The sequence below is a fragment of the Ovis canadensis genome, chromosome 4 (assembly GCF_042477335.2).
Source record: "Ovis canadensis isolate MfBH-ARS-UI-01 breed Bighorn chromosome 4, ARS-UI_OviCan_v2, whole genome shotgun sequence".
Taxonomy (NCBI): Eukaryota; Metazoa; Chordata; class Mammalia; order Artiodactyla; family Bovidae; genus Ovis; species Ovis canadensis.
Genome location: NC_091248.1, coordinates 78,652,031 through 78,666,223, shown reverse-complemented (window position 1 = coordinate 78,666,223; position 14,193 = coordinate 78,652,031). Strand labels below are relative to the sequence as shown.

General features: G+C 40.5%; 2 protein-coding genes across 7 annotated transcripts in view; one reads left to right on the top strand and one right to left on the bottom strand.

Annotated features, from left to right (window-relative positions):
• NT5C3A (5'-nucleotidase, cytosolic IIIA) overlaps window positions 1-12,284 on the bottom strand; it is a 45,442-nt gene extending 33,158 nt beyond the window's left edge. Inside the window, exon 1 of one of the 2 annotated variants that reach the window (XM_069588108.1) lies at window positions 9,875-12,284. In XM_069588108.1, the coding sequence (XP_069444209.1) occupies window positions 9,875-10,012 (138 nt within the window). In that variant the 5' untranslated portion in view covers window positions 10,013-12,284. The remainder of the gene's footprint in view (window positions 1-9,874) is intronic. The other variant, XM_069588110.1, reaches the window with a different exon arrangement.
• Window positions 1,454-14,193, top strand: part of LOC138439365 (uncharacterized) — a 33,525-nt gene continuing 20,785 nt past the window's right edge. For 3 of the 5 annotated variants that reach the window (XR_011256696.1, XM_069588089.1, XM_069588087.1), the window contains exon 1: window positions 9,985-10,210. Coding sequence is in view for 2 of the 5 variants with exons in the window: in XM_069588089.1 (XP_069444190.1) it covers window positions 10,057-10,210 (154 nt within the window). In the remaining 3 variants the exon portion in view is untranslated. Of the gene's footprint in view, window positions 1,590-9,984; window positions 10,211-14,193 lie in introns of those variants that run through there. The other 2 variants (XR_011256697.1, XM_069588086.1) reach the window with 1 other exon arrangement.

Genomic DNA, 14,193 nt, shown 5'->3' with positions numbered 1-14,193 from the left:
TTCAGGTTAAAGCAACAAAGAGTAAACATAAAAGGCCATTAACAACAAAGGTAATTTAGAAATGAAGCGCTGTGCCATGAGAGGGGAAGTCTGCCACTTGCTGGCAGAAAAGCAGAATTGCATGAGTTCCCTGATCGCTGTTTTTTTTTAAGGGGTGAACATCTAGACAGCATATTAAAAAGCAGAGACACTACTCTGCCAACAAAGGTCTGTCTAGTCAAGGCTATGGTTTTTCCAGTAGTCATGTACAGATGTGAGAGTTGGACTATAAAGAAAGCTGAGCGCCAAAGAATTGATGCTTTTGAACTGTGGTGTTGGAGAAGACCCTTGAGAGTCCCTTGGACTGCAAGGAGATACAACCAGTACATCCTAAAGGAGATCAGTCCTGAGTGTTCACTGGAAGGACTGATGTTGAAGCTGAAACTCCAATATTTTGGCCACCTGATGAGAAGAACTGACTCATTTGAAAAGACCCTGATGCTGGGAAAGATTGAAGGCAGGTGGAGAAGGGGACAACAGAGGATGAGATGGTTGGATGGCATTACTGACTCAATGGACATGAGTTTGGGTAAACTCCAAAAGCTGGTGATAGACAGGGAGGCCTGGTGTACTGCAGTCCATGGGGTCACAAAGAGTCCGACACTACTGAGCAACTGAACTGAACTGATCTATCAGCTAAGGTTCATGACATTAGATTTCAAACAAGTTATTATGTGAAGACATAAATTACAACCTATAAAAGGAGAAAGATTGAAGTAGGATTTCAGATTCTCTGTATGCTTAATTCAATAATTATTTTAAAAACAAGTAAAAGAGGAATACATGGAAATGATTTAAGTAAATTATAGGGAACATTTAAACTGCTATGAAAATTTAGGATAATCCAAAACACTTTGCAAAATTATAAAATCTGTGGGGGAGGGAAAAAAATTTCCCCTCTACTCTTCTAGGTTACTGGCTGAGACTCCACTGTAACGAAAGACAGATTAATAGGAGAAAAACAAGTTTAGTAACATATACAGTATACTTCCTGTATACATCAGAAATACCCAAGAAAACTGAGTTAACTTTCAAAATGACCCAAGCCATCAGTGGCTCAGACAGCAAAGACTCCACCTGCAATGCAGGAGATCTGGGTTTGATCCCTGGGTTAGGAAGATCCCCTGGAGGAGGGCATGCCAACCCACTCCAGTATTCTTGCCTGGTGAATCCCCAGGGACAGAGAAGCCTGGTGGGCTACAGTCCATGGGGTCACAAAGAGTTGGACACGAGTGAGTGACTAAGCACAGCACATCACCTACATACCATCTTTAGCTAAAGACAAAAGATGCTGGGGAAGGGAAAGCCAGGTTTTTAGGCAAAGCTCAATAAACAAGGGTATGGTTGTTATGTGGAGTTGAGACTTTTATGAGTTTTTATGTTTATGTGCTCAGTTGTGTCCAACTCTTTTCAGCTTCACAGACTGCAGTCTGCCAGGCTCCTTTGTCCATGGAATTTTCAGGCAAGAATACAGGAGTGGGTTGCCATTTCCTCCTCCAGGGATCTTCCAGGGAACGAACCTGCATCTCTTGCCTCTCCTACATCAACAGGTGGATTTTTTTTTTTTAATTACTGAGCCACCTGGGAAGCCCAAGAGTTTCAATAGACTCAGTCATAGCCCTCTTCCTGGTACAGAAAGGGAGACAACCCTACAAATGGAAATTTCCCTTAGAAGTGTAAATTGCTCTATCAAAGGGTAACTTCTGCTTATTTCTCAGAGTTTCTCTCGGGTCAGCTGTTCTTTTTCCTTTACAAGAAAAACAGAGAAACAGCCTAAAATAACCCTGATACCACAGAGGCGTATTCTGGGGTTACAAATTCTGCTCCCTTTCAGATCCTACGTATTTCACTTCTGCAGCGTGTCGACTTTCAGCCCTCCTCTTTCTGCTGCTGCTGCCAAGGCAGTCTAGAGAGCATAGCCATTCTCTTTACTCCAGGCTTATTTTATTTTTTTTTTATTTTTTATTTTTTTTTTTTTTTTTAATTTTTAGTTTTTTATTTTTTAAATTTTAAAATCTTTAATTCTTACATGCATTCCCAAACATGAACCCCCCTCCCACCTCCCTCCCCAGACCCAGGCTTATTTTAATTCCTGCTCCTCCTGAGCAGCAGATTTGCCACCCCAAAGGTGTACCTTTTTTGCATAACGATTATTTTGAGCTGATTATTTCAGAGAAACAGCAGACAGAGAAGCTTAGAAAACAGAGTAGACATAACCCTCGTAGCTCAGTTGGCAAAGAATCGGCCTGCAATGCAGGAGACCTGGGTTCGATTCCTGAGTCGGGACTATTCCCTGGAGAAGGAAATGGCAACCCACTTCAGCATTCTTGCCTAGAGATCCCAAGGAACAGAGAAGCCTGGCAGGCTACAGTCCACGGGGTTGCAAGAGTCGGACTCGACTTAGCAACTAAACCACCAAGGGAAAATTTACATTTTTTAATAAAAGAAATATCCATCTGCAACTCCCTTTGTACGAGGAAGAGAAGATGATTAAAGCACAAGGAATCTATTAATGGAGAATACACTTAAATCTGAGTATCAACCCTAGGTCAGGTTTATCAAACTTGGCTTCCTCCACACCTCTTCTACACTCTTCCTTTTGCCTTTAGCTTCAGACGGTGTAATTCTAAGCCACCCAGGAGCTACTCACTCTCCTCACTCTACTCACATGTATTGTACATGTCAATGAGCTTGTCTGTTTCTCTCTTGTTAGTTTGTCTTGCTATGGGGTCCCCAGTGGAGAATTTAGAAAGGTGGAGGGAAAATTATTTTTTTCTTCTCCTACACTCCTCCTTCTGATTCTAGCAATGCTAATTTAGTGTATCTCAGCTACCAGATTATTCACACTAAAATACATTCCAGATCTTATTTATTAAAAAAATAAAAGAAGCTGAAGGGATCTTTAGCAAGTTAATTACAAACACCTGATAATGGAGATGTTTCTACAATGTGGTCCAACACACACCTTTTAAAATATTACTGCTAAGTCATTAACCAGTTTTTAAAAAATAAATAAAATACATGCTCATGTTACTTCAAACATTATGAAACCTTAAAGGATGATGAAGTTGAAGGTTTCCTCCATAGTCTCACCCTCCCAAGCTCGACTATCACCAGCAACAACCATCAACATCTTCTGGTATAGTTTCTCAAGAAGTTCCAATAACAAGCACATACACGTATATCTTTTCTGGAACTACAACTGTCCTACAACTTGCTTTTTTCCCCTAATTACTATCTTTTGAGCTTTTAAAAACGTTAACTCATACAGGTTTACTTTTTTCTTTTTCAAAGCTGCACAATATTTTATATATGTGTACCATAAATTATCCATACACTATTACTTACTTAACCAATGTATACCACCTCCTGAGTAAATGAAAGTGCTCATTTTCCTACATTCTCATCACTCTGCTTTCTCTTCTTCATACAGTAAATTCTGGCAGCCTCAATTTTCACTATTTGTGAGCAATTAACCTGGAAGTTTTGTGACTGGTAATATTAGTAATTATGCTGGTGGCAGGAATTTGAACTATTTACTTCAATGGTTCTCAAACTTTTGTAAGCCTCAGAATCATGTGAGGAGGGGGGTACTTGTTAAATGAAGACAGTAAAAGGATTTAAGGATATGATACCTTTTAGCCAGAAAACAAAATTATTGGATAAATTAAAAATATTAGTATATAAGACCTTATGGAAAACCTGAACAAAGTTTTTGGTCAACCTAATATCTGGTCCAAGGATGGCTTCATCTGTCATGTAAATGAATTCCCAACAAAAGGAATAAGCAAAAAACCCAGTTAGTAAAGCTAAAACTTTTTTCAGGAACTATTCTAGCTAACATGAAAATAGCTCACTAGATAAGATATCAAACTTGTCACTGAAGTTGAAAATGTGGTTAACTTGCTACATGAGGATAACACACAGGAAGCATGACAAATGTGCTTTGAGAAGACAAAAATCATATGCCTGGCACAAACATTTCCATACTTGCAAATCTGGAGTCTCAAGATGACCTTGGATATTTTCTTTGACAAAGTTAAGAGTTTAATGTATTCTCCTTATTTGAAGATATATTTTACTCAAACTGGACACATCATGATTTCTACCCCTCAAATATCACCATGTCTATCAAACATTACCCAGTGTCACCTCCTATTCCTTTGAACGCCACAAAGTCTTCTGTTGATCTCTCCAACATTTATATTCTTTCATTCTAGAAATACTGTTAGGACTTTAGCTTTTAAGCTAGTAGTAACACCTATTTCGGAGAAGGCAATGGCAACCCACTCCAGTACTCCTGCCTGGAAAATCCCAGGGACGGAGGAGCCTGGTAGGCTGCAGTTCATGGGGTCGCTAAGAGTCGGACACGACTGAGAGACTTCCCTTTTTCACTTTTCACTTTCATGCACTGGAGAAGGAAATGGCAACTCACTCCAGTGTTCTTGCCTGGAGAATCCCAGGGACGGGGGAGCCTGGTGGGCTGTTGTCTATGGGGTCGCACAAAGTCGGACATGACTGAAGCAACTTAGCATTGACACCTGTTTAGGTGGTTAGCTTCTAATCTCATTAGCATGTTATGAAGGCAGTGGCCATATCTCAGGAACTATTAATACTAAGATCTAGCTACTTCAGGTATGGATGAATAAGTCTTTACTCTTTGGGTGGACAGAAGATCAAAGCTATTCAGAATTTATATCCTCTATTGCTATTATTACCAAGTACTTGGAATAGTTGGAATGCTAATATTATGTGTACTTTCATTTGATCAAATATCGAATACTTACTGAATGGTCAGTGATATGAAAAAAGAACAGGCACTACAGTGTAGCCTGGTAGACTGCTGATTACCTTCATACATGCTCTCTTCTTTCTTACTAACAGACTCTCCATTTTGTCAGAGGGTGGTTAAGTTGCTCAGTCAAACAAACAAAATTCCTCAGCTTTCCTTACAGTCATGGTGACCATATGACACTGTTCCCTCCATGCACATGTAAGGAAAAAGTTTTGCTTATGGAGTAAGCATTCTCCTTGCTCTCACTTCTGCTGTCTGGAAGATGGAGATGTTGGCCAGGACTACTGCAGCTGGTGATCGTGAGAAAAGCCAAGGGCATTTCAAAGGCCTCTTCATACCTTATACCCCTTAGTTAACACCAGTAACTGCCCATCTTTTGGATCTCCTGTTACACTAGAAAAATAAAATCTGTATTGTTTAATAAAGCCACCGATTTTGGGTCTCTGTTTCTCTTAGTCAAGTGCAACTAATAAAAAAGGACGACAAAAAAGCCACACACCAATCCAGACATACCAGAACATACATTATAGTGAACAACATAAGAGAGTGTGCTGCTGCTGCTGCTAAGTCGCTTCAGTCGTGTCCGACTCTGTGCGACCCCAGAGATGGCAGCCCACCAGGCTCCCCCGTCCATGGGATTCTCCAGGCAAGAACACTGGAGTGGGTTAAGAGAGTGTATAAATTGCTACATTATGAGAAATCATCAGGAAATGCCACAGGAATTCAGGGAATACGCTTCACAGAACAAATCAAGAATTTAACACATGTGCTAAGAAGTCATAAATTTCTGTACTGATAAAAATTAAAGTTGAGTTATCAAAATATTTTAGAAGCCTATGTGATAGTGTTAACCCCCAGAAGCAGTTGTTTAAATCTTGGTTTTTCCCTGCCCTTTTTCTAAATATATCTAAATTTAGATTCAGTAGTGGGCTTTCCACTTACAGACTAGCACTCAGAGAACATCTGATATTATCTTAAGATAGAAGAAAGGAAGATTTTGTTAGAAGTTTATCCCTAGGAAGGAAACACACTAAGGTTTCAAAAACAGCACCAGCTATATAAGGAGTAATTGCTGATGTTCACGAGGAAGCCATAAATACTTGAGATGAGTTTAAATTAGAAATGACAGTTTAAACTGGTTGGGGAGCTTCAAGTGGCAGTTCCATCTCCCTTATTCCTGCTGTCCAAATAATTTTCACCTTCTCTGTTGCTCTTTAGGGAATAGCGTTAAGACTATACATTTATTCTGGTTTTGTGTTTCCATTTTATTTCATTGGTTAGATACGTAGGCGTATCTCAGGAGAATCTCCCCACTCCAGATTTATACAGATATAAATAACATACATCATTATAAATTTAGGGTATATAGCATAATGGTTTGACATATGTACATTGTGAAATGAATACCATAATCAGTTTACTCAGCATTCAGCATCTCATACAGTAAGAAAGCAAAAGAAAAAAAAGTTTCTCTTTATGATAAAAACTTTTAGGATTTAATCTTAGCTACAGTCATAGTGTTAGCTAGGGTTGTACATTACAACTCTAGTGCTTATTTATCTCATAACTGTTAAGTTTGTACCTTTGACCCCCCCCTTTCCAATTACTTTGGGAGAATTCAATAAAGAATATGAGAAAACCTGAATGAGATTAAACCATCTCATTTCCTTTTTTGGAATTAGTTTCCTATTGGAGAAAAATTAGTATTAATCTGTTGGTAAAAAGTAAAACTAGAATATACTCTGCTAATGAAGAAAAAAGGAAAAGAGTTGATATATAAAAATTGGAAAGAGGTGCCATTTAGTAGGAGAAATTAAGTCAACTGGACAGAAATAAAGAATGAAGTAAGTGGACGTAGTTGGTGTAAGGCTGAAAATAAGACATAACGTAAATTAAAATATGCTGAAATAAGCACCTATAAATCAGTGAGCGGTACAGTCAGCCATCCATATCTGTATGTTCCACATCAGTGATACCATCAACCAAGGACTGAAAATACCTGGGAAAAAAATTCCAGAAAGTCTCAGAAAGCAAAACTTGAATTTGCTCCTTCCTAGCAACAATTTACACACCACTTACATTGTATTTACAACTGTTTACATAATATTTACACTGTATTAGATATTAGAAGTGAACTAGAGACTATTTAAAATATATGGGAGATAGTGCATAGGTTATAATTAAAACTATTTACCATTTTATAAAAGGGCCTTGAGCATCCTTGGAGTTTGGTATCCAAGGGAGTGGGAACCAGCTGCCAAGGATAGTGAGTGACTACTGTACATTCTTAAAGAGAGAGGACTGTTCCTCATTTCTTTAAAAGGTTACCTGTCCACCTGTGTTCTCTATCCCCAGCCTTCCTGTCTTCTCTAGTACTCAGCTTGATTGATTATTCCCTTTCCTCCTTTCACTTCATTAAGCATTCTCACTGTCCTGCCTGCCAAAATGGGCACATTGCCAACCATTCAAAACCAAAGCAAAACACAACACACACTGAAGGCATGAGTATTTTTGCATTTAATAGTCACTTTCTGGTCTTCACTTTGTTGTTCTTTCAGTGGCTGTCTAACGCATATGGCTTTGAGCTCAACATGTGACCTGTGCAGACTGACACTGCTGACTCTGCCCCTTTTTGGTAACGTGTTCTCTTTTCCCACATCTGAGATCTCTGTTTTCTTCACTGAACACCCGTTATTTGTCAGTATTCTCAAGGTTTCTCTTTTCATCCTCCTGCAAAGTTATGGATAAGAAATCATAACCATTTTCACTACTACTGCCAAGAAGTTAGACATTTCAGAAAGTACTGGTGCTAATCCCAATCTATCTTCTCAACTCCAGCACTACATTTTCAGTTGTTGTTGCTGATAATAGCAACAGGTAAAATATATACTGTATATTACTATGGGCCACTATATGGCAATAATTGCTTTTCAAAGCTCTTTACTTAATGTAACTAATTTACGGACATTTCTACTTGGCTAAACAGGACAAAGTGAATTTGCTCCACATCATCCTTGTCTGCTCTCTCTCTCCCCTTTTTGATCTTGGCTAATAATGTAGCCGTTATTACCATTTAGTGTGCAATCCCCACAATGTGATTAATCTCTTTAATGATCCTAAATAATGATAAGCTCCCAAATGATAGCAATTATGCCCACTGTTACTGCATGTAACTTCATAACTACCCCACGAAGTAGGTAGTATTATTATCTTCCAATTAACAGGTGAGCAGAGTCAGAGAAGTTAAAAAACTGGCCCAAGATCACATAGCTTGATAAATGAGAAAGGCTAGATTCAACGCTAGGTTTGTATGAGTTCAGAGTTTGTATTGCCAAGTCCTGTTGATTTTATCTGGAAATGTTCATCCTCTGAGCTCTCATTTTCTAGTCTAGGCTCTAATCATCTTTCACAAGGAATACTGCCAACATCCTCCTAAATTATTTCTTTCTTTCCAAGCACTCCCCTTTCACCTTTTCCTAAGTGATTTTTATAAAATAAACTTTTGAGCATGCAATTATCCTGTCCAACTACCTTTCATGGCTCCCCACTGCCTAAAAAATAAAGGGCAAACTGTTTGGAATGGCTTTACAACATTCCTTTACAATTTTGTCTCCTTGTCCACATTCCCTATCTCTTCCTTCCAAATACATATCTGTATATTATGCTGCAGCCACAATACTACTTGTCCTTATGCCTGAATTAATATTACACATTATGTATATTTAAAGATTATGGCTTCATTGTGGATTTTGTGAAGGCATTGACTTTTTTACCTCTACTTGGTTTAGAATAGAAGTGATAGACCAATGCACAGTCCAAGTACATACAAGAAGGTATGGCAATGTGGGTTTTTTTTTTCCTCACACATATACATTTTTGGTTTGGAACAAAAGGAAGCCACCAATGTTTTCTATGCAGGATACCTACATAAACAAAATGAAAATTTTGAGATTAACAACATTTGCTCTTATGAGTACAGAAATGGAGAAAAGACTATGCAATAATAGTCCAACACTAATTTAATCCTAGCAATAAGCAAAACTATTGGCATAAGAAACATGTGGGGAATTAACATTTTTAAAACTTTTATTTATGAAAGAATATTTTTGTATTCAGCCCAGGGCCAAGAGCAAAGATTGGGACAAATAGTTTCTGTGCTCAATTAGAACATATAGTTGAAGCTAAGTATTCTCAGACATGAACCTAAAATTATATTATTTAGTACAGTGGTAAACTGTCAACTGATCTGTCAATACTAGATCCTAGAAGTTCACATGTGTAGTACATTATTGGGAGTATACACAGGATTATTCACTCCAGTAAGTACCAAAGAATGCAACTCACTGAGAAAAACTGTCTTGATGAGTGGGCTCTAAATAAAACACAAAACATCCCCAACTTTGGAGCAAATATTGCCTATAATAATGCACCTCAAATGGAATTCTTCAAATACTGTCTTACAATAAAATTGGAAATAAATTTCTAAAACGTTATGTAAGAGGTTTGGTGGGGGGAAAAATGAACACAAAGATACTTCCCAGCAGTTTGAGACAGGAAGGAGTAACATTTCAAATACAAAATAAACTATTCTGAACTCCAACTGGGTTAAGTGTCATTTCTTTAACCACTGACAAGTTACATCTTGTTATAACAGAGCTCAACCTAGCCACGATGCAGAAACCACTATCAGAATTGGATTGTTGCAACGGTTTGACCCGGGATGCCAGGAGGAGGGCGAAACATCCCCAGGAAGTTCCATTTCTTGAAAAAGCGGGTGTTGCTGCGGGAGGTAGTTTTTTTCCGAATTACCTATTTGCTGCCTTTTTGTTTCAAATAGAGATATAACTAAGCCCACGGGAAGCCGAGAGCTGCTGTCAAGGGTCCAGACCAGGACATCGGGCCCGCGGGGTCGCCCCAGGCGGGACGAACGGGTCCCCAGTGCGGCCCCAGCATTCCAGCAGCGGTCGGCGCGGGAAGGCGAGGCCGGACGGGCCACCCCGACCCCTCACGCGCCCCGGCACGACGAGCCCCCACACTCACCATTTCGATGATCTTGGTCTTCCGGCCTGTTTTTCTCTTCAAGGTGAATATGTACTGGGCCAGCACCACCCCCGCCACCAGGGCGCACACGCTGGCGCTCGCTACCGCGCCCACCCTCGCCACCGCCGCTCGATCCATGGACCTGGCCTCCTTCGCCTCGCGGTTCGAGAAGAGGTCGCTGGATGGCCACCGGCCTCAGAAACGCCGGCCGGTGGACAAGCCCGGACGCCCCGCCCCTCCTGCGCGAGCCCCGCCCCCAGGGAGGTCCCACCCACGAGGGCCTGGCGGCGGGAAGCTGTAGAGAGCAGCAGGAGCTCGCCTGCACCGGAAGCCAAGGTGGGGAAGAGGGTCTTCTCAGAACCTGGGTCCGAGGAACTGCTCAAGGACAGAAAAGGGGAACTGAACTAAATTTCTCTCTTTGCTAATGAGGACCAGGCAGTGGTTCATTCCAGCCCCGCCCGCTAGAAATCTGATGCCAACCATCACTCAGAAATAATCCTCGGCCTTCCACACTCCTCTGATACTCGGACTACAACCCCCAGAAGGCATCTGGGGCGTTGCTATCTGACTTGCGCAGTAGGTTGGCTGTAAAGTGCTATGACAAGCTGCAGGGTGCAGCAAAAGAAACAAGGGAATAAAAGGCGATCTACAGAATATGAGAAAATACTTGCAAACCGTTTAACTGACAAAGGGTTAATATCTAGTTTGTGTTAAAAATGTCAACAACAAAACCCATTAAAAAATAGGCCAAAGACTTGAATAGACAATTGGTAAAGAAGCTTATAAAGCTTATCAATATCATTAATCATCAGGAAAATCAAAATACAAACCACAATGAAATATCACTTCACACAAGTTAGGACAGCCACTGTCAAAAAGACCAGAAAATTAAGAATGTTGGTGAGGATGTGAAGAATTGGAACCCTGGTGCACTGTTGGTGGAAATGTAAATTTGTGCAGCCACTGTGGGAAAAGGGTGGAAGTTCCTCAAGAAATTAAAAATAGAATTACCATATGATCCAGCAATCCTGTGTCAGGGTATATATCCAAAAGAATCGAAAGTAGACACTCGTAGAAATTTTAGCCCTCCCATGTTCACTGCAGCACTATTCATAATAGCCAAGATGTGGAAGCAACCAAAATGTCCATCAAAAGATGAACTGATAAGAAAATGTGGAAATACATCCAATGTAATACTATTCAACCTTTAAATAGAGGTGAATTCTGCAGGATTGACAACACGAATGAATCTTGAAGACCTCGTATACGTGAAATAAGCCAGTCATAAAAAAGACAAGTGCGGCATTATTCTACTTATATGAGTAGTCAGACTCTAAGAAACAGAAAGTAAAATAGTGGTCGTGGGGCCTGAGGAAGAGGAAATGATGGGGTCGTACAACTGAGTATTGAGTTGTTTCAGTTTTGCAAGATGAAAAATCCCAGAGATCTGTTGCAGAATTGTGTGCCTACAGTTAACAGTACTGTACTATGCATTTAAAAATTATGTTGGTAAATTTTATGTTATATGTTTTATACCACGCACATAAAATGTTGCTATGGCAACAGAGCCGAGCCGACTTGAAGTTAGGCTGGAGCAAGTAGGTGTTTCTTCCTTTTCTGCTGCATTCCAATCAATCATCGCCTCTTCCATCATTTTCCTTTCTCAGTAGCATGACTTGTTCTCACCTGCCTGGTCTCTTTCAAGGACTCTTTCTGCAGTTTCCCCTGCTTGTCTCTGGGGATGACAGGAAGGGGATGCAGGGGAGCTACTTGGGGGAATCATACCAACTCTGTGGAGCTGGTGGTGCTACTCGGTGAGGCTGTCTCTTTGCCCAGGACATGAAAAAAGTTGGAACAGGAGAACAAGAGGGAGCAGTAAGGGTTGGTTTTCTCTGCACCCTCCACTCTTGCTCTAGTCGTCCCAGCCCTGGGACCCTGGCAGTTCTTCTGCTTGAAGGGAAATTTGCGGAAAGGGAGTTCTTAGAAAGGTGGGATAGAGCTTATCCGAGCAGGCATCTGGTGAGAAAACAAGTCTGGAATTAACCACTGGGTGCGTGAATGCCTTTTGTAGAACTGGGAAACACATGTTGGCTACTATCAGTTCACATGTTTGATTTCTCTGTTGTTGTTTTTAACTCTTTAAGTATGTAAGTGTGTTTTTCTGTAAATTATTGTCCATAATTATATATGATGTTACTTGGGATGGTAAGAATACATGAAGGAATTTGATGTAAATTTATGAATTTTTGCTATGCACAATGTTACACTCTGCTCTGATAGGATAACTGGCATAGTCTTGGCTTTAAGTAGTTAAGTAGTATTCTTGTGAGGAAGAACTATTTCGTGGATGTAGGTTTAAGATCTTCGCCCACTAATGCTGTTAAAAATTAAAACAATGCAAGTTCAGTTCAGTTCATTTCAGTCGCTCAGTCGTGTCCGAGTCTTGGCAACCCCATGAATCGCAGCATGCCAGGCCTCCCTGTCCATCACCATCTCCCAGAGTTCACTCAGACTCACGTCCATCGAGTCCGTGATGCCATCCAGCCATCTCATCCTCTGTCGTCCCCTTCTCCTCCTGCCCCCAATCCCTCCCAGCATCAGAGTCTTTTCCAATGAGTCAACTCTTCTCATGAGGTGGCCAAAGTACTGGAGTTTCAGCTTCAGCATCATTCCCTCCAAAGAAATCCCAGGGCTGATCTCCTTGAAGTCCAAAGGACTCTCAAGAGTCTTCTCCAACACCACAGTTCAAAAGCATCAATTCTTTGGCGCTCAGCCTTCTTCACAGTCCAACTCTCATATCCATACATGACCACTGGAAAAACCATAGCCTTGACTAGATGGACCTTAGTCGGCAAAGTAATGTCTCTGCTTTTGAATATACTATCTAGGTTGGTTATCAACTTTTCTTCCAAGGAGTAAGCGTCTTTTCATTTCATGGCTGCAGTCACCATCTGCAGTGATTCTGGAGCCCCAAAAAATAAAGTCTGACACTGTTTCCACTGTTTCCCCATCTATTTCCCATGAAGTGATGGGACCGGATGCCATGATCTTCATTTTATGAATGTTGAGCTTTAAGCCAACTTTTCACTACTAAGAACACACCACTGAGACTTGCTCTCTCATTTCTTTGCGTATTGTTGTGCGATAGTGACAGTATGCAAGAACCTAAAGAGCAGGAAGAAAGTATGCAGAAGAAAGGTTCTGTCATTAGCTGTGACTTAGGGGACTCATGTAATATCTCTGGGCTTTGCTTTCTTATCCTGCAAAAGGAAAAAACCAAATGATTTTGGACAGCTTTTAGCTATTATAGCTCTTTAATTAGAGAGTAATGGTCTTTTTCTTGCCCTGGGAGATAACTTGGCAGAGGTCCTAGGAAAAAGAGGGAAGTCGTGCTATAAAGAAACAGCCACTGAGGAAATCAAGTGTTAGTTCAACCAGTGCTTCTCAGACATTAGGGTGAATGTGAACCACCTGGGGATGTTGTTTGGAGGGAGGCCAAGATTCCACATTTCTTTTTGAAAGATATTTATTTATTTATTTGGTTGCATCAGGTCTTCGTTGCGGCACTCGGAATCTTTGTTCTTTGTTACGGTATATGGGATCTAGTTCCCCAAGCCCCTAAACCACTGGACTATCAGGGAAGTCCTGAGAGTTCATATTTCTAACAAACTCTTGGGTGTTGCTGATGCTCCTGGTCTAGACACTATACTTTGAATGGAAAGGAACTAAATGGTGATTGAGGGGCTTTAAGGGACTTTATTATGCTTAGTCACTCGGATGTGCCTAACTCTTTGTGACCATGGACAATAGCTCATCAGGCTCCTCTGTCCATGGGATTTTTCAGGCAAGAAGTACTGGAGTGAGCTGCCATTTCCTTGTCTAGGGGATCTTCCCAACCCAGGGATCAAACCCACATCTCCTGTGTTTCCTGCACTGCAGGCAGATTCTTTACCCAATGAGCCATCTGGGAAGTTCTTTAAGGAGTTAACAATTGGAGGGAGGGGTGGATAAATAGAACTGGTAGAACAGGAGAAACAAGAAGGAATTAAAGTTGCCAGTGTTATTTCGTCAACAGAAATAGATCTTCAATTTTATGTTTGAAGTCCATGGAAATTACTGTTTGGTATAGAACATTTACAGATAATTTTGGAAAGTTAGTTTTGCTTACTGGTGATATTTTTCTCTTCATTTTTAGCAATCTGACAGAGTTTTTTCACTAACAAAGGTATTCAAGGCCTTTGTCACATTACACCTACTTTTATCTGATTCAATTACTTCTTGTTTGAAGTTGCTTAAATTCAAACAGATGCCATATCTCC